The sequence below is a fragment of the Plectropomus leopardus genome, chromosome 2 (genome assembly GCF_008729295.1).
Source record: "Plectropomus leopardus isolate mb chromosome 2, YSFRI_Pleo_2.0, whole genome shotgun sequence".
Taxonomy (NCBI): Eukaryota; Metazoa; Chordata; class Actinopteri; order Perciformes; family Serranidae; genus Plectropomus; species Plectropomus leopardus.
The window spans coordinates 28,675,486-28,696,150 of NC_056464.1; the positions used below are offsets into that span (position 1 = coordinate 28,675,486).

General features: G+C 39.2%; 1 protein-coding gene across 1 annotated transcript in view; it reads left to right on the top strand.

Moving 5' to 3' along the window:
• Window positions 1-20,665, top strand: part of ca16b (carbonic anhydrase XVI b) — a 139,603-nt gene that overhangs the window by 90,344 nt on the left and 28,594 nt on the right. The window contains exons 6-12 of the mRNA XM_042507475.1: window positions 3,729-3,795; window positions 6,406-6,563; window positions 7,687-7,879; window positions 13,580-13,764; window positions 19,086-19,194; window positions 19,305-19,354; window positions 19,441-20,185. Coding sequence (XP_042363409.1) covers window positions 3,729-3,795; window positions 6,406-6,563; window positions 7,687-7,879; window positions 13,580-13,764; window positions 19,086-19,194; window positions 19,305-19,354; window positions 19,441-20,185 — 1,507 coding nt within the window. The remainder of the gene's footprint in view (window positions 1-3,728; window positions 3,796-6,405; window positions 6,564-7,686; window positions 7,880-13,579; window positions 13,765-19,085; window positions 19,195-19,304; window positions 19,355-19,440; window positions 20,186-20,665) is intronic.

Sequence of the window (20,665 nt, forward strand, 5' to 3'; positions counted from 1 at the left end):
ATTCACCAACTATTTTATAAGAAGATCTTTCTTCTTAAGACCATCTTAATGTAGTTTTAACAAAGATTCAAACAATCATTAATGTTTTCTTATTTGGGATGTTTTCTTTTTACCCTGCACACAAAGTATCACTCTTACTCTTTGGACAAAATAATTGGTATTTAGGTAGGGTTTTCATCAATTCAAATTATAATGTTTTTTTTTTCATTTACAATATTTTAATATCTATTTTAATGAATTTAAAAAGCTTTAAAGTGTTTTGGAAGATAAACACTTCACTACCACTTCAATTTACATCAGTTATTATTATTATAGTTTTTTTTGGTTTTTTTTACATTTGGAGTCCACCCTCTATAGACTTTTGTTTGACCATTCTTGACTTAAATTCTCTCTGCTTTTCTTTTCCTTGTTCTTCTACTTCAGTTTATGTGTGTGCACATGGCTCTTCAGTCCTAAGGCCATTTATGGGGATTTGTGGGGTGTTTTTGCTTATCAGGATCAACTATGCGCTTTCAACTACAAGGACGATGGGATTCCTCATTATAGGAACACACAAGAACAATTATGCAGTTTAACAACATGTCCAGACTTTTCTTAGAGACCTCCTTTAAGAACACATTTAAGAAAAGCTGAGAAAGATATTGGTGAATGAGGCCCGTTGTCATTGTTAGCATGCTGACGTTAGCATTTAGCTCAAAGCACAGCTGTGCCTGAGTGCAGCCTCATAGAGCCACTTGCATGGCTGCAGTCTCTTGTTAAAAATGCTGTGCTCATGCTTTAGGATGCATCTATCTGCCAGTTAGTTTTCTCAGAAAAGTTACACCACTCTTAAAGAAAACCTTTGTAATAGCTATCCATTTAGTTTTTGCTACAGTAGTATATTTTTTCATAGGCTTATAATGTAAAACAACTCAATGTATATACTGTTTGAAGAAGATTACAAAACCAAGACGGATAAAAACAAACTGGTAGACATGAGACGGAAGTAGGAATTATACTAAGTCAAACAGGATGAAGAAAGGACTCTTGGCTTGAGGGGGTTGTTGTAATTGTATTAGTCAAATTATGAAAAGGATGAAGATGTTAATAAGTTTTTGGGGTCAGAAAATGATAAATATTTATAAGCAATGATCTTTGGCCCCTGTATTGTGATAGAAGAGTTTCTCTCCACCTAGCAGCTGATTATTTTCTCTGTTTTCTGTGGCACATTGCAGATTGTTTACCGAGATACTACAAATTGTCCCCTGAAGGTCTGAGCACATAAGCTCTTAATGGACAAGAATGGTCCTAATTTCTGTTAACAGTAAAAACATCTCAGAGATTTATGAACCGTGAAAAAGCATACACCAGCAGCATGTGTTACACTCTTAATTTCTATTAGCGCTATCTCTGCGATTGATGGCAGGCGATCAATGCGGGCTAACTTTGAGCTTAATAGTATATAGGCAAGGGTCAGCTATCAGGAGGAGCGAGGCTGGAATGGGGACACAGGTGTTCGTAATGTAGGTCTACTGTCAGACTCTGATAAACGTGTGTGTACGAGGACCTAAATGCCTCCACTGGGTCCTGACAGCCCTATTGCTTACTGCAATTAGCACCACCATACACAATCCGCTGAGTAGCAGTTTACAATGTGAGAGTTTTTAAGCGGACACACACACATTGGCTCAGATTTACCATTTCTAATCAATGAGCAGAGTTGTTCCTGTGCTCCCCAAAGGCCTATTAGTGGCCTCTAAGGTGTGCATATTATCCACATTCAGCATTCAGTTCCACACAATTATTCTCCTATGACTGACCTGAATTATTGTTGAGCAAGGGGAGATTGGTCCCCGCATCCCAACAATGTTTTGTCCAGTCTTGCTTATTAAGTAGGACATTGGGAATACAAGAATGTGGGGCTGAACAACATATAGTCTTAAGTAATTTCAAAGAATTAGCAGTAGGCCTAATAGATAAGGAGGGAATCAGCAGTGGTGTTCGTCCTCTGGAGACAGCAAAGCTTACGGGCTAATGGATCCATGCAGCTACTGGATACCACCAGCTAAAGACGGTTACAAAGCAGAGGTCTTCACAGGTCCAAAATGATGGACATGAACCTTAATGGACCCATAGTTTGCTCTAAGATCCAGTTGGATCTGATTTTAAAATTATTACATATATTTTTTAAAAATGTATACAGTATTCATAACTTGGTGCATGTCCCAGAGGAGAGAGAGACATGGATCTGTTTTATGGACCCATTGGGTATTTAAATACCCAAATTTGGTAATTAAAATTGGTAATAAAAACATTGTTTTACTGCTTAAAACATTTATCATGTCCAATACAGTATACTGTCCGTACCCATCTTAGCATAATAATATTTAATAATGTTTCAGAAGTCTTTTTTATTATTATTATTATTTTTTATATATTTACATATTAAGACATTATGTGACATAGTGATACTGGATTTACAAATCAATGAAATGTAAATAATACATAACATGTCATAAAAAAACAGGAAGTTAAATAATGCAGAAAAAAAGAAAACCCCAAGACAGATAAAATAATTTAGATAACTAATATGAATAATTATATGCTTATATAGGTAATACTAGTAAGATTTAATATATTACCTATTATTATTATTATTACTAATAATTGATAAATTCAAGTCAGGTGGTACATTTTTCAACATAGGACATGGTGTCCGATACCATGAAAGCATGGTTATTTTTTCCATTTGATATAAAAATATTTCATTCGCATCATCCTTTCATTTCAAATTAATCAAGTTATTATTTTTAAATCAGCTCCTTGTAATTTGTTTAAATATTGCTGCCATTATAACTAGGATCAAGTGTGAATCTTTCATTTTTATCTCTTCTGGTAATTTCCCAAATAGTCGGCTTAATGGGTTTTTATCTGGCGAAAAACCAAAACGAACTAAAAGTATCGTACTACAATCTTCGTAGTATATTCCCTCAAATATTATGAGATGGTTGTTTTATGTATATTTTCTGAACATTTGTTACAAATCAGCTGGGATATATTGTATCAAAGTTTATTTTCCGGCTTATTTTTTACATTGAAATGGTGGTTGATGGTTAGCTTATATTATTATTACCATCCTTGCTGAAATTTCTTTTTTCACCGCATCAGTGGATTTATATCTTAAATAGATCTCTTTTTAAAACATCAATGACGTAACTTATCACCTGGAGGAATCTAAATAAAATTGAATAGGGTAGACCATCATGTCTTTATCACCAAACATTTGTCCTAATTTACACAAACCAGAAGCCCATAAATTTAAAGTCCAATCAGCTTAATTAGGTGGGAGGTCTGAAACAGTTCCCGTTTTTTCTGAAGATATTCAGTCTTCATTCAGTAAGGTAAGATGTTTTATTCTGGGAGAAAGGCAGAACAGTTAGTGGTACAATACAATGATCTAGCCTGACATCAGAAAAATCAGCCTCAAAAATGACCAGACTACAAAATCGACTCATCTGTGACGTAAACCTTTCAAATCCCCCCACCCAAAAATTGAACATGGCAGCCCTGGCGATAATGATAGATGGAATTAGATTCTGCTAGATTATACTGTATTGTAGAGATGTTGCCCTCATTGCATGCACCCTCTGTATTTTGCTCATATTGATCGCCTTTAGTCATTATGTTAGATTATTATTATAGTCTTGTAATCCCTTTAGTAATCCGCTGTCTCTGGAAATTTCCTGCAGCTGGGGCAAAAAGACAATCCAGCTGTGGACCCCATCATCCAGGGATTGAGAGGAGTAGTGCATCATGGTAAGTAATCGGAAAATAACCCTCTTACAAACTCTGCTGTTTTGCGTGTGGTGTGTGCATGTGTCTGTGTAGATATGTAATTGTTATTCTTTGTTTCTCCAAATCATTTGTTTACTGTCCACTGATTTATTTTGCCAAAATCTCCTCCACATGAAACATTACTGATGGAATTAAGATCACGGTGAATATCCCAAAAGCAATTATCCATTTATTAGATCACTCTGACATTGCTGTTGTTGATGTTTTGGTTGATCTTCGAACTAAATTTGTTGCGGCGGTGCAGCCATTGTGCTCCTCCCTATCTTCATAGAACAAAGCTGCTTAAGCATTGGTCCTCATATTTAAAAACCCCAAATTAGAGTCTAAACACAAGATATGAGCAGAGTTTAACTTCAAAAGGAGGCAAGACACCACTGCTAGTGCAGCTCCACAGTAGGAGACCTCCGAGGAGCTTCACTCACAGAGAAAGAGCTATTAATTACATCTGAGCCTCAATTAGACAACACTCTTTTGCTCTGACTCACACAGACATGAGTTTACATTGTGGACCAAGGCTCCTGCAAAGGCTCATGTCCACATTTTAAACTGTTAATGCTTTGTGCTGTCTTCATTGCATTCTGTCTGAAATTATTGCTGCTGCGTTGCCTGCACTGTATGCATGACTTATGCCGACCATAAGCAGATGTTTTTACATGACTGTGTAATCCTGTACTGCATCTGGGGACACAGCAGTTTTGTTTACACAGACACGTATGGCTTGTTTTACAGCCTGCCGCTGACGGTCTTTATGTGAGCAGAATCATACACTGACAAGGACATGTATATGGATGAGGATATATGGAAGAATGGAGTAATTGTGCCTTAGCCATGGTAATTTCACAGGACTAGTGCTTAGCTTCATTAGGTCGTTTCTCATAATGATTTCACCCGCTGTATTTTCTGGAGGTGGATTTTTTAAGGTTGTGTTCTGGTACGTTGTGGGAAAATTATTGTGTTAGTCCGACTAAAACTGGACTTTTAAAATACATGTAAACATGTTAGTCTGACTGAAAGTGGACTGAGAAATGTTTCACAGCATTTATTCATCTGGTATGCCACAATGCATTCTGGAAGTTGTAGTTTTTCTACCTCTTGAACTAAAGTGTCCTTTTTCTCTGTTTTCTCTGGTCACGTAGCACCAGTTTCCGTCTTTCTACTGCATAGATATCCTTGTTTTAGGATATCTATGCAGGGCATCTCTTAGCAGTGAAACACTTCTTTAGAGGCCTAAACAACTGTCAGAATGAGCAGGAAAAGACAAACATGTGAGTGGAAAAAAAGCTCACTCAGAGACCACAAGAGATCCCTAAAAAGTGCGTGAAATGGTCCCAGAATCAGAAAATGGGTCGCTTTGTTCAGTGAAATTTCTACACCGAAAATTCCATTGAGGTAATTGCAGGAAATGAATTGGCCTGTTTTCTTATTGGTCCATTATCAGCTGGGAGGCCGTTTCACTTGTGGTTTTTATTTCACAGAGGTATTTAGGCTCCGCTCTTTCTCTTCTATATAGCCTTAATGAAGGCAGGTTGCCAAATCATGTTGGTTGTACTGCATTGTGCTGGAAAAGTGTCTGAACTCTGTGCTGTGCAGCTGCACAGATGTTCGTGCTAAGACCACAGTATCTCTCATCTCTCAGCTGACAGAGAGCTTGTGTGGGTGTGGTGGTTTTTGGACTCTCTTCCTGCTGGCTGCTAAATGCTCCTCGCCTCCTCCCCCGTTAGGGTGGTTGGTTTTCCGCTTGCTCGTTATCCCACAGTCATCCATCCATCAGCATCTCGGCGGCCCATGAGCGATAGGGCACGTACACTGTCTGAAGACTGGGAGAAGAAAGGCTGTGAATACTGAATTTGACTTTGAGTACAGATGAGGCATGGGGGCGAAGCTTCCAGTGCCTCAGTAGTCCTATCAGTCCTATCACCCCAAGCCTCTGCTTTTTTTAGATAACTTCATGAGCTGTGAGAGATTGGATTTGACATAAACTCAGCTGTATTTGGGTGTTTCACGTCATAATTCAGGGAAAAAAAAACATAACACACACAGCATATTTGCAGGAGATAAAGGGATCCTCCAGTTTGTTGTTTTGTTTTTTGTTTTTTTAACGCGGCCTTGCCTGGTTCTGATCACAGAGGATAGAGCAGATCCAGTAATCGTTTGGATCTGTCCTAATCCCTGTGCCCCATGTGATAGATGTAACACGTAACAGAGCCGGCTACCACCCAGCTACAGATCGGCTGTCAGAGCAGGCCATTTTATCTGACTCCCCTCCCCTTGCCCCTTTCTAAGGAGGACCAAAGAGAGATCTCTGAGTACAGAGATCCGGCCAGAGCGATAACAAGCGGTGAGGCTTTTAACTGCTGTCACCATCGTTCCACTAGTGGAGGTTTCAGTAAGGCAGTTAAAATGTCACAGGGAGAACTGAATGAAACAACCATGCTAATGTTGGTGTAAATGTAACCGTAGATATGCAGGGTTTGTAGCAAAGCATTAAAGAGTGAATATCATGTTTCGCAGTATTTATAGTGCCCTTCGTGTCTTTACACTGACACGTTTTGATCCCATGTTCTACTCCAGAAAAGGAGACGAACCTCAGGTCGTTCATCCTGAGGGATCTGCTGCCATCGTCTGTGGACAGTTATTACCGATACACCGGCTCTCTGACCACACCGCCCTGCATCAAGGTGGTGGAGTGGATCATCTTCTCCAGGCCTGTGTATTTGTCCCACTCACAGGTGCGTCAAGTCCACACACACACACACACACACACACACGTCCAAACAGCTGTATTCTCCATGTGCACACAGTGAATCACTTGCTGTCCAGCAAGCAATTTTTCCCTTCATCTACCTCTCTTCTATCTTTTTTTTCCCCTTTCGTTCCTCTCCAACTCCTCTGCATATGAAACCATAACTGCCTATATAGTGGATGAGTAAGCAGGAAGGGGGAGCCAATTACTGGAATTTGAATGATAGTGCGATATAACTTTTACTCATATATCATGCTGTTGGCCTGAGACAGTGGCCATAGGGTCTTAAACAGAATACTGCTGCACACGGACGCAGGTTATCACGCTGTTAAAGTTCTTCAAGTGCAGAAATGTTCATTAAATTTTCATTAATTTAAATTATTGCAGTAGATGTTTCACAAAAGTTGAATGCAAAACGTAGCATTTTACAGCACTCACCTAGGTGCTTTAGAGCAGCTCAGCTCCAACTGTTTGTGATTTTGAGAGAAAATGTATGCCAAATCATGCCCCGTGCTTTTTGCTGATCCCATACGCAGTCCCTCGCTGCATCTTTTATACATACAATTCTCGGGTTACCCAGCTGCATATCCTCCAGAGCGTTGTGTGCGGTAGAAATTTGCAGGGCTCAGTGGAATTTCTATCAACATGCGGGAGGACAAATCTTTTGTTCAGAAATGACTTCTACTGCAAGAATATTGACCACCCCTGCAATGTTTGTGACGCTCACAGATAGTCTTTTATGAACCTGTAATTCATTTCTCCAAGCACGCATAGGACACATTGATTCCACAGTATCTGTAATGTGTAGTCATTACAGCACGCGGCAGGAGATCATTCATGGCAATCAATGGCCGCAAATTTGCCCCATTGAAAAGTTACAGCCCGGTAGGTAGCCAGGATGATGATTGAGGTCCGTGCCTGCTGGGTCCTGTGGTGTGAATGTTTCTTGCAAATACTCTGCTTCAGTTGTGAACACTCAGCTGCTGGCAAGTGGCTACAAATGCAGTTCAGCATGATATATTATATATTCAACACACACTCTCACACACACAGTAACAAAAGCTCTTTAACTTTGCTTCAATAGCTATTTTGTGTTTCTTTCCGTCTAGCTGGAGGCCTTTTACTCCATCTTTACAACAGAGCAACAGGACCACGTCAAGTCTGTAGAGTACCTGAGGAACAACTTCCGGCCCCTGCAAGACCTGGACAATAGGAAAATCTTTAAGTCTGCTGTAAAAGACGCATGGCAGAAAGACTTAACCGAAGTCCAGGGAAGCCCTCACAGCACTGAAGCTTCAAGAGGTAAGCTTTGTTTTCTGCACAATGTCACACTAACCCCGCTTTTGGTCCAACCCAATGATCTCCTTTATTTACATTCATTTCCTGCTATTTTATTAGTTCTTGTTAATGCTACCTAAATTACCTACAGTAGTCAGTTTTTGGGTTATTATTACATCTTCGCTTTAAAGTCCTCACTAAGAAACAATAAACAGAAAATATGTGCATTTGTATTCCCTTGGGGCGATAATTAAAAAATTCATGTTAATTTATTTGAACAGACTCCGTATTTTTTTAACTGTATGCCTCGACCAGATGGTTGAGGTGGAAGTTCATGGCATTGGTAACCTAGAAAGAAAAAATCTAATTACAAATCACTTACTGTTATAATGCTTGTTATATGTTATCTTGCCAACACATTTCAATTTGTGACCATGGAATTAGAAGCATTACCAGTGAGAGTATCATTTCCATGTGTGTATTGTACCATTTACAATTATAGCACTTTGAAGACATCTCAGAAATGGTGAAAAAAATCATGCTTTCATCAAATATATGATGGAATAATAGTAAATATGATATTAACAACAGAGAATATTCATCCTTTTTTATTTCATAAAAATTGTGAATTCTTGTCTTAATATCACTACTAAGAAGTTTGATCCAAATAATGTCCAATGATGCCTCCATAAAAATATAAAAATGACATGTTCTCAAATTTGCAGTATTTGTATGTAAATACCATTAGTATTTTTACAGGACCTTTGCGTGTCCAGATTGCACAGGGTTAGTATTGGTATTACCTGGGCTGTATTACGTGAATTGTTTCAAATATTGTTTATGTTCTCAGTCCCCTATATATTTGCTTTATCCATGATATGTAAGTTTTGACAACATATTATCAATTATATTATTCAGATTTTTTCTTTTTCACCCACAAAGACTTCTTGGTTTGTCAGCACTATTTATTTCTGTTCAGAAATTTAGAGGCTGCAGTGAAAATTATTATTGAGATCTCTGATAGCATTCTGGGACCAAAATTCAGGAAGCTCATTTGGCTGAGACCCTTTCATGGACTCAGCTCATATCAGTAGGTCAGTAAATATAAAAGGACCATGGAAGGTATTTCTTTTTCTTTTTTTGTAGTGTAAGAATTACTTACAGAGCCAATTTTGCTGCAGTTAAAATCACCACATGAATAGGTAATCATTCAAAATTCAGGAGATTTTTGGAGAAAGCCTCGTCTGACAGAATGGTGCACATGTCATTTTCTCATTGTCACAAGTCATTCTTGTATCAAAGAACATATTAATACAGAGCACAGACCTCATGCAGGGCTTGATTAGAGTATTTTTGTTCGGCTCTCTTTTATGCGTGCATCTTGCGGCGCTCGCTTTAACAGAACAGTACAGGAACTATGGAGACTAATGAGAAAGGCTGCTGCGCCTTAAAGTGGTGTTGTTGGTGTCTGGCGGGGAGAATTGATTGGGAATGCTTGTGATGAAGTTGGAGCACTCTCACAAGGCCGATCAGCAATCATCATTAATATGTGGCACAGCTAAAATAGACCCATACAAATTAAGTTGTGAAATTGCTTTTGTGGCATTATGTCAGTAGGCAGAATGATTGTGGACCAGTGTCGCTCCTTTTTTTCCCTCCTTCCCTCTCTCTTGCTCGTTTTCTCTTTGTGTCTCTCTCGTATTTCTATTTTATTGTGCTAAAAAGTAAGGATCTATACTTAATGGGAGGCGCTGGGAGTAAACGGTGTCAGTCTTATTTTCACGGGTGACATCTGTCAAGGTTGTGTGAGGGAGGATATTTATCTGCGCACAGTAAATGATGGCTTTGCTTGTAAATGTTGTGCGGACCAGGGCCATACCTTGACTATATGTTCCATCAAGGTGGTTTTTACACCCATGAAAGTTGTTTTGTCCATTAAAGATGTGTCGCTTCTGATGCAAAACACGTGGAAGATTCATTGTTTGTCCAGTAATATGGTCATGATATATAGGCCAGTATGTAATTTGTCATATCTGCATGTGTAAACAAGCACTAGCACCTTTTTCTCATGACTCGAGTCCAGATTAGGAACATGTCTACACTTGAACAGATAAAACTACTATTTTCTGCACAAGACTCAGAATTATGTCAGTCAAATCGTATTTGGCTGTTCAAAACAAGTTTTCGACTATTTGTTCTAGAGGCCGACCAGTATATCTGTCAGCAGATTTTATCGTCTGATATTTTCCCATCACAGTTATATCGATATTGGCTTTTATGTTGACTGATAAACACATTATGAAAGTTTGTTTTTAACAGAACACAATGCAGAAAAAGATGCATAGAGTAATTTTTGAGCTATAAAATTCTCAATTAAATTTACAGTTTCAGTGCACGGCTGTTCTTTTTGAAAATAAAGTTTATTGTTAAACCTTGTACATTTGCATATTTACAGCATTTTAAAGATAAACATGCAAAAATGTCAAGAATCTTATTTGTGCATGTTTGTTGTCTTTCCTCGACTGCCTGTCTGTTTACACAAACTTCCGATGAATTCAAAAAATGGTTTCAGGTTTTAATTGTAGCACAGCGTTTGTCCAACCCAAAAAAGCCCCTCTGTTTTATTTCTTAAAGGTTCATCATAACTCATAATAAGAATACGAATAATTTTATAAGACTGTACACTGTGGTGTTTTCTGAGAGGGTTATTGTACAACGGAAATCTCATACCGTTTTAAATCCAGTTGCAACAGCTTCTGTTTGTCTGTTAGTGGTAAAAACTCTGCACCTTTGAATTCATTAGTTATATGGTCATGGGGATGTGAGGCCAAAACATAGAGGAAAATATCTGTTTACAAAATCATCTGTATATGTTTAGACAGGGCTTCAGCGTACCTCTGTTCAAAATTTGGTTAAAGTATCCCATGTTCTTGTTGATAATTTTCTTGAATAGCTGATTACTTGTTTTGTCTAAATGTCAGTAAATAGTGAAAAATGCCCAGAGCCCAAGGTGACGCCTTAAATGTGCTTATTTTTCTTTGACTTTAGAGTAGAAAACCATTGAATGTTTTATGAAAGAGGAAAAAATGCAAACCGTCACACTGAAGAAACTGGAACCAAAAAATGTTTGATATGTTTGAAATGACTCAAATAACAATCAGTTAACTGCTTGCCACTTCACTTTATCTTGGTCACCTAACAATATTATTTTCAAAGTCTAATATTGCAATGTTGTGAGTCAGTGTTGAGGTGTTGGTATTTGGCCTTCAGATGATATGCATAACTTAACTTTCCTGCAAAGTTCAGAACATCAAAACTATTTATGCTTAAAAAAATAGCTTCATTTATTTCTTTATATTTTCAATGAAATTGTTATTTTTCTGTCATTCGAATATCTGCACGCAGCCTTTTTAAAACTTACCATACAGCCTTGAGAGGAGAGAAGAACTGGAACTGCTGTTTGTTGACAACAGTCAATTCATCCCCGTTATGGAAGAATCTGCCAGGATAAAGATTCGGGTTCTGCTCTAAGCGATGTTGCAGACCGAAGTGAAACTAGAAGGCTGATTTTTGGCATGTCACAGTGTATGTAGTCACAGAAAATTAATAGGATTTTTCTCACTAGCATGTGAAGTATTTGCGCCAACAATCATGAACTAATCATTTGATTCATACAGTTAAAGATTTTGTTTTCAGTTTAATCTGAGATCTTGTGACAAAATCTTATTTTTACCCAACAAAAAAATGGCCTGAAATGCCAGATATTCCCCAATTCTGTTGTTAACCAAATAGATACTTTTATGATAATATAATATGTTCACTATCTTCCATTTGTTCCACTCTGAAAAGGATTGTTCTGCCATCATTTGCCACAGATAATCTATCTTTTTCTTTCCAAAAGTCATGTTTTATGATCCAATAACCATTTGGCTTAATCACAACTGTTCTTTTTCAGTTTTGGTTTTTTTAGAAAATTGGTCTTAAACTAATTTCCGAGTGGCATTAAAAAAGTCTCAACATGATGCTTGGATAAACAGCAGGGTTTTCTATTATAAAACTGGTAAACAGCACCTGAGTCACTTAAGTCACATGAACAAACAAAAAAAAAAAAACTACGCTGAGACATGTTTTACGTCATTTATGGTCGCTCTGCTTCTGTTGTCTCAACTGCTCTCTGTGTTGGAGTTTCACAGGGGCGAGGCTCAGGTGCTCCACACACACACACACACACATTTATTTATGTTTTATTTATTTAAAATATTCCACATATTTCACATTCCAATTCCGATCTCTAAATATTCATCGCAATTAAAAGTTAATTGGTCTTTGATAGGTTGTACTTACAGACATAGAATAAGTGCCAGGAAATGGTCTTGAAAAGACAATGTTCTTTATTGCAATTATTTCTGTGACAATATCATGCACCAAAAACGAAATCGTTACAGGCCTATCTTAGCACTTGCTAATTTTGCTGCCAATATGCCATTATATTAAGACCAATGAAATGACCCTAAATAATGAGGCTTCTCATTAATACAGATGTCATTTTTTCATCAGTAGACCGAGTGTACGAAAAGTTGCCCCATTTATTACGAACAAACATCCTAAATGAAAAACAAAAACTAATAACCATAGCAGTGTTATATTTCAAGGTGTCACACAGGTGTTGACAAGATGTTTATCCAGTAGATTTACACCTGCTGTTAATTTTTTTGTGTTACTAGTGCACCAGTCTCGATGGTGAAAAGGATGATGGCTGACCTGACAGTAATGATGCAGGCAGCATAACTACGATGATGTCTTCAGCTGTTATTAAACAGCTTTTTTTTTGAGCTACTGAAGTTGACAACAAACATCCGACGGGTTATGATGCATTTCACAGTTGTCACACCTCATCAACACCCCGAGATATTCTTGCTATTGTGTGGGGTTTTTTTCTCTCTCTCTTTTTTGTCCTTCTGACTGATTTCCTCCCACCCTGTCTCCCCTTTCATATATCATGGTGCATCATTTGCACCAGAGCTTCACTTTGTAAATGAAGAAAACTGTGGCGACGATTTCAATTTGACAGAAACCCTGTGTGCACATAATCAGCTGACACTGGTTCCAGATTGCTGTTGCCCTGATGTGCTGAGAAGCTTGTCCAGATTGTCCCTTACTCATACTGACGGATGCCTGTGTAAATATCTGTGCTGCAGCCTACACTGCCACCTTGAGGCAGACTTACAGCTCTTCTTTCATCCTCCTCATGCATCCTGTTTAATGTTGCACAGACAGGATTTTGCAAATTAGGTATGGGGAGGAAGTTGCAGTATCATCTGTACCACATGTTTAGCACTACACTTAACTGCTCATTATTCTACCTGGAATCTTTTGCAGTGTTGTGGCATGAAAATGACATGAAAGTGCACAGAATGATAATGTGTGCTGACACCCGACGTTGTATCTGACCCCAGTCAAGCCCTCAGGAGTGTTTTTGTTATTGAGTTACTGTATTATCTTGTACCTTTTAGATGTTTCTCAAGCGTAAATGGCTTTGAATCAAGTCAGCAGCAGACAGTAATAATAGACTTGATAAAAGGCAACCTGCATTCTGCCCGTACACATCAACAGACACATGTACATGTGGTCAAGTTGTCCTCCCAACACAGCCTTTCATTTTCACCCGGCTGCATTCAGACACTGCTTCTTTAACTTACTCCCCTCTACTTTCCGGTCTTTCAGTGTGCAGCAGTGCTCCAGTGAGCATGAAGATCCAGCCGTTGAACCAGACGGCATTGATGGTGAGCTGGGAGCGCCCTCTGACCGTCTACCACCCACCCATCACCAGCTACATGGTCTCCTACAGCTGGGTGAAACGTGACGTCGCTGATGAAAAGACCTTCACCAAGACGGGGGACCAGAGCATGGTGTGTATTAATATCAACTGCTACTAACAACTGCTCATAGCAGTTTTTCAGAATAGTCGTTTAAACAGCTCTGATTGCAGAGCCTCAGATGTATCTGGCAGGATCAGAGGGTGGCTGGATCAGTGACAGTGTGTATAGGAGGCGACAGGTTGTGATGAACTCTGCGCGTGGCTGTTGCTTGATATGAGGGCCCAGACAATCCCCTGTCACTCACCTGTCTAAGAATAGACACATAGGACTGTCTCACACTCTGACAAGTCTAACTGATATATATGTAATGTGTTGACAAATGCGCCTGTGGCCTTGTCTCACTTTGAGCATTTTCCACCTCTTTATTTATTTCAGTGTGTGATGCAGGTCAGTATATTACTGGCAAAGGATAACTGACAGTATAGCAAAAAGTAAAGCAGACAAAGGCAAAAAAACATTTTTATTTTCACATTTTGAAAACTTTTAATCTTAAAAAAAAAAAAAATGTCTGTTTTCAGGCATTGGAGGCAGCTCTTTGAACACAAACTGTCGTCTTTAGGCAACCGACGCAGGCAACTGTGCGAGTTTAGTTCTTTAGATCTCAGTGAAGTTTTTGACATCAGTGATCACACAATTCTGCTTGTGTGCCTTAAACATTGAGTTACCACTTCATTTCTTCCTGTATCTGTATCCAGCAGAACAGTCAGTCTCCACAGAAATATATCCCTCCTCCTGCTGGAGGTAACACCCACAGGGCTGTTCTTTTTTTTTTTTTTCCACACTACACATTCTTCTCTCTGGTCACATATCCTTCCATTTGAGGGAATCCAACACCCAGCTGTGCATCTCCTTTAAAGCCCACTGACCTCCAGCTGTCTTGACGGTCTGCATGACTGCCTCTTTATACATAAACAGTGCAGGGGCAGAACACCCACCCACTGGTTCAGAGACCTGGGATCAGTTCCCTCAGGGCAGCACTGCCTCCAGCATGCATTCCAGTAAACACAGTTGTCATTGTCATGAGTGGGAAGCAGGTGAGGGATCATGCAGTGTTGCTGCACCAGTGACTTCTGCTGGTTGATGGGAGCAAATGCAGAGAGGAGGTGGGATCTGAAGGCAATGACATCCAGCAAACCTTTGCACACATAACATCCTCCCTTCTCCCTAATGCAGTGGCTCACAGCTGGTGGGTCGCAGTCCAAAAGTGGGTCACGGGTCCACTCTGAGTGGACTGCAAGCGACTTGTGAACATTTCAAATTAGTAAAAAACAAACTTAGTTTTGAAGCACAGTGAATCTCTAGCACAGTGCTTTTATTTTGAAGTGCCGTTTCTGTTAATTCTTGCATCACACTCCAGTTTTTTGTGTTCTAAACCAACATATTGTTTACATTTTGTGAAATAAAATGTAATATGTGGTCATTTATGTAATGTGTGGACCTTAAACTAATGACTAAAGAGAAATCTGAACCCCATAGCTGGACAAGTTTGGAACCACTGCTCTAATGCTTACACTAGCTGACTGTTATACTAGCAAATGCATTAGCTAATAACCCCTTCAACCCAATAATGTGTTCTGCTTACTTCACTTGGATGCTAAGCCTTCACCATGCAGGGCGGTGAATGTTCAGGGTCTGACAGTAAAAGGCTGTTCATTGCAATTATTTGGAAGCAATTTCTGGTCCAATATTCAACTTACACACACACACACTAAAGATGGGCCTTTCAGTGAATTAATAGACGCTTGTGTTTAGCAATTAAAGCTTTGAAATGAACATTACATTTGCATATTCATAGCTTCTGACAGAGAAGGAGTAGATGTAATTTGTTTTTACCAAAGTAATTTAACTATTTTGTGGGAAAACAATGTCAGACACAACTTATTCTTCCATGCAGTTTCTCTTTGTTTTAAAGGGATAGTTAGATTATTTTTAAAGAGAGGCTATATGAGGTACGTATCTGTAGTTAGTGTATTACATATAGTAAATATCAGCTTGCATGTCCCCACTTTAGAGAAGCAGGCAGGAGTATTGCCACAGAAGCTGAGCAATGAACCACTGTGGGAGGGCAGCAACAAAACATATTCTAGCCACCTAGAAAAAGTCTCACTTAAAACAGTCAATATCAGTGAAAAGTAACGTTGTATTTGGAATAGTATCCCTGCTTTACCTTGCCGTCAAATGGCTCTTTTTGACAGGGAACCGAAGATGTTATTTATGCTCTCTTTAAAGCCACCAGACTCCTTTGACAAAAACAGTAATTTTACCCTGCTGAACATGGGAGTTGCTGGTCAACTGCTGCCTCATACAGTAATGCCTCATACAGTTTTGTTTTTTTTTTCCAAACTTTCTTTCCACAATCAGAGAAATAGAAGGAATACAAAACAAAAAGAAGCACAAATGGAGAAAACAGTGAAATACAGCACAGTTAAGGTTACAGATGTCAGTTTTCAAAGAAGGGTGTATATATCCAGTTTCTTGATGTTTATACATCTGTTTGTCCAAATAGGTTTTTCCACTGTGTCATAGATCATTACTTTCTTTCATTTTGTTGTTAAAAACAGTTTCTCTTTGTTGAAGTTGGTAGGTCATTTGTCTCCATGGTATAAATCTCTTACATTTTTTTAACAAATTTTCTATAGTAAGAGATTCAGTCTTGTACCAGTTTGTTATTGCCTTCTTGCTTGTGATCAATAATATCTTGGTAATCGTATTCCATGATACAATCATTTATATTTCCAAGGTACATAACTTTGCATCCCTTACATATTGTATATACCAGAATTTCCTAAATTGTAACATTTGCATCTTCTCAGAATTGGTGTAACTTGTGACATTCCCAGAGAATGTGAGTGTGGTTTGCTTCTCTGTTCCGCCAACATGCCCACATGTCCAACACGATTGTTGTGAACCTGTTCAGTTACTCTCTATTTAAGGTGTAATGAAGTAGTGGGTTAAAAATTTCCTCTTAAATTCCCTCCACATATTTGAATTTGAAGTTTGTTTGTTTTACTGTGTGGCTTTGGTGCATCCAAATTAAGTCTTTAAAACACCAAGGTCACACAATAACACAAACCAGTCAAGGAAGCAAAAGACCACTAATCTGGTGGCTTTTGGTTAACAGTACATATATTGTAAATATAGTGAGCACTTCAAGTGATATTGATTTTTTTTTTGTGGTTAAAATATGTTTTGTTGCTGCTTCCACGTTCACAGTAGTTCATGGCTTAGCTTCCATGGCGGTACTTATGTCTGTTTGTCCATACTGGGATCATGCCAAATGCCATCTACTGTATTCTGAACACTGACTATGGATAAGTACCCAACTTCAAAAATCCAAACTATTCCTTCAAAACCTGCCTGGAGGGGATCTTTAACTTACAAACTAGTTACCTTAGCTTTGAAATTATAGTCAAGCAGGTTGAAAGGAATACACAATCAGGTCTCCTACAACTAAGAACTCCCTCACAAATGAAACTATCCACAGCTAGAGATAAATTAACATTTATTTCTTGTATTTAACTTTAACGTTAAGAGACCTGTCACAAGAGTTCTGTCTGATGTTAAACATAGAAACCATCTCACTGCAATTTCAGTCTCCCCGTGCTTGTTACCTGCTTCTCTCAGCATCCTCCAGCTACATTTACTGACCTTTTAACTCCCCATCAGCCAGACTGCTCCCTGCGCTCTTCTGGTGGAGCCGTCATATCTTTGCAGCCCAAGTCTTCATTTACTATATTCTGTGGTCTTGACATGAGGTACAAGCATTCTCTGTCAGGATCCCCCATTGCTTGAGAAGCTTAGATGTAAAATATGAGGCAGAGTCATTTCTTTAAACCGATATTTGAACCCATAAGTTGACTTGTTTGGCTCCTTGCTTTCTTTAACAATGATCAGATTGACTGTTTTTCAATAAATTGCTACGATTTTGTTGTTGTTCTCATATAATATCTTCATGTTCTGTTAAGAGCTTTGTAAGTGTTTGTTGTTACTCTACATTTATCATCGACAGCTGACTGAAAGAACGATTAATGTGTCCATGAGGTGCTCTATGTGGTTACACTCCATTAATACAGTCGATCAGTCGCTTTACTGACAGTATTCTCTCCAGCTCTCTCTCCGCTGTCAGTCTTTCTTATTTGGCCCACTTCATTTCCATTTCAATTTTCAGTTTCTATCTCTGGACACCTTTTTATCTGAATTATTTTTGAAAAATACTAGCTCTCCAACACCAGAGGCAATCACCCATCCGTACTGAGGGCCATTTTAATACAAGTAAAGCCATCTGCAAAGTGCACAACACAATTAAATTAGGCAGGAAATGAAGTTTTAAACGGCATCGAACTCGTGGGTCATACACTGTTGACAGAACAGTGGCTTAGCAGAGTATATTTGCATTTTAGGCAATATGAATCAACAGCATCCACAGTTTGAAATGTTTTTTCATTCAAATATTATTTGGAAATTAAGTTCAGTGCACAACAGGATACTCAAATTGACGATTTTTTAAGAACTTCCATTAATAACAAAAAGGAGCAAACTACGTGTTTTGCATGTTGCTTTTTAGGTTCACTTTATGTTTAATTGTCATTAGACGTGCTTTTTAAAAAATGATGTGCCACTCTGCATAGAATCAAACAAGTGCAGTACAAAACATAAACAGTAAAGACATTAGCAACTGTAATTATACTATACAAAATTAAGTACAATATAAATATTGCATTTCATAAGATAATGAGATACAATTGCTATAAGTGTACATCAGAGGATGAGTTGATCCAGACTGCATACATTTCCATAAAGATATTATAAATATAAAGTACAATACATGAATATTCTTATTATAACATTACAAAAATTAGCGGGAAAAAAATGATGGAGGATGGGCAGCAAATGTTATTTACAGAACAGATATAAAATATACCTTTCGCAGTAAAGGAATGGAAGGGAAATGGTTGTGCCACAAGGGGTTAAGTACCTCAACTTTACCTACATATGAGATCACCTGTTTATACAAAAACAATGTGGGTTGGACATACAGGTTAAAAAACTGAACTCAAGTCTAATGCCTAAGGGTTTGAGAGTATACATTTCCTTTTCAGTAACTGATATTGTCAGTTATGGTTAGGAGTGGCTCTCTGTATACCTGTGAATTTAAGGGAAGAGGCAGGACTGCGGTGTCTTTGTAGTGCCTTGCAATATCATAATCCATGTATTCATTTCCAATAGCTGCTTTATGTTCAGATATTCTCACCTTCAGATCACGCTTCGTTTGGCTTACATGTATGAAGTTCTTTGCAACACGTTTGCAGGTGGTTTTAAGTGTGTATGTATGTTCATGTTCTGTTTTGCAGAAAGCTGTCATCACTAATGTGTCCCCTGACGTCCTGTACCTGTTCAGAGTGCAGGCAGTGTGTCAGCATGACCTGCGCAGTGATTTCAGTCAAACACTGCTGTTCAGAGGTACCTGCTCAAAATCCATTGAGTCATGTATTCCTAAAGGAGAACTAATTTTGCACGTCAGACACCTGAAACAGATTTTTCAAATGCTTGCTTGCTCTTGTGTCTTTCAGCTAATACAACAAGAATATTTGAAGGCTCTCGTATTGTGAAGACTGGGATGGTGAGTTGACCAGAAGATGGCAGTGCAAATTTCTTTTTGTGTGTTCGTAACGCTCATGTTACTTTTTTTCTGCCTTCTTCTGTCAGCCCACGATTTCTCCAGCGTCCTCTGCAGACATGGCTCCCATCAGCTCCGGTTCCTCCACTTGGACGTCCTCTGGCATCCATTTCTCCATTGTCTCCATGGCAACGGGGATGGGCCCCTCCTCTAGTGGCAGCCAGGCCACAGTGGCATCAGTGGTGACGAGCACCTTGCTGGCAGGCTTGGGTGTGGGCGGAGGGGTCATCTCTTCTTTGCCTAGCTCCGCTTGGCCCACACAGGCACCGCAAGCCACGCACAACCCCACCCGCCCATCCGTCCCGCCTGTAAAGTCCAGCACCGAGCAGGAAGCACCCCAGGGATCCGAGGCAGACACCCCGTCTGAGGAGAAGCCGGCTGCACGTGACGGCGAGGATGAGGAGGAGGAGGGGGAAAGAGAAGGAGAGCAGGAGGAGGGAGAGGATGAGAAGAAGAGAAAGAACAAGACTCCACCTGATAATGAGGAGAAGCAAGCCAACAGCACTGTGGCCAAAGAGCCTTTAATCCCCACCCCCACATCCACAGCCAAAGAGAAAGAAGAAGGAAAGCCGACAGTCAAAGGCACCACAGTACCTGCAAGCACCGGCGACGATGAGTTGGTCAACACAGAGAAGAAACCCACAGATGCAAATGCAGTCTCCACCGAGGAGCCTCGTAATGACACTGCAGAGATGCAGATTCCCCAGAGCTCCACATTGTCTCCAAAGATCAGTAGTGATGGCAAGAGTCTCTGGCCTTTCTCTGTCCACACGGGTGAGCAGACCTCTCTTCTCTCCCACACATATACAGCACACGCTATTGTTTGTTGTCCCTTCCCAAACAGACACATCCCTTTTGAATCCTCCTTTTGTTGTCAGCTATCATACGAGGCAAGGCTTCCCCTCCAAAGCTGAATTCTGTAATCACAACCAACAGTTACAGAGCCCAATTTAGTATAACAAATACGCTGATATAAGACAGTGACTACACTGGTTACCATTTCTAGTCAAAGATAAAGCTGCAGGCTTTCGTGTCACTACAACACAGAGGCCTGAAGGCAGAAATAAGTTGTCTGCCATAGGGGCTCTGCCTCCAGGAATCGCTTTAAGCATATTTTGAAAGAGTTCGCTTCAAGGGATAGCAATATTTTAAGATGTTTTTTCATCAGATTTTTCACCCTCCTTATTTTGGATGTTGGTGTTAATGTTGGTGACATTATTCGAAAGCTGTAATCAGGCAGTCAGTATTCTGACT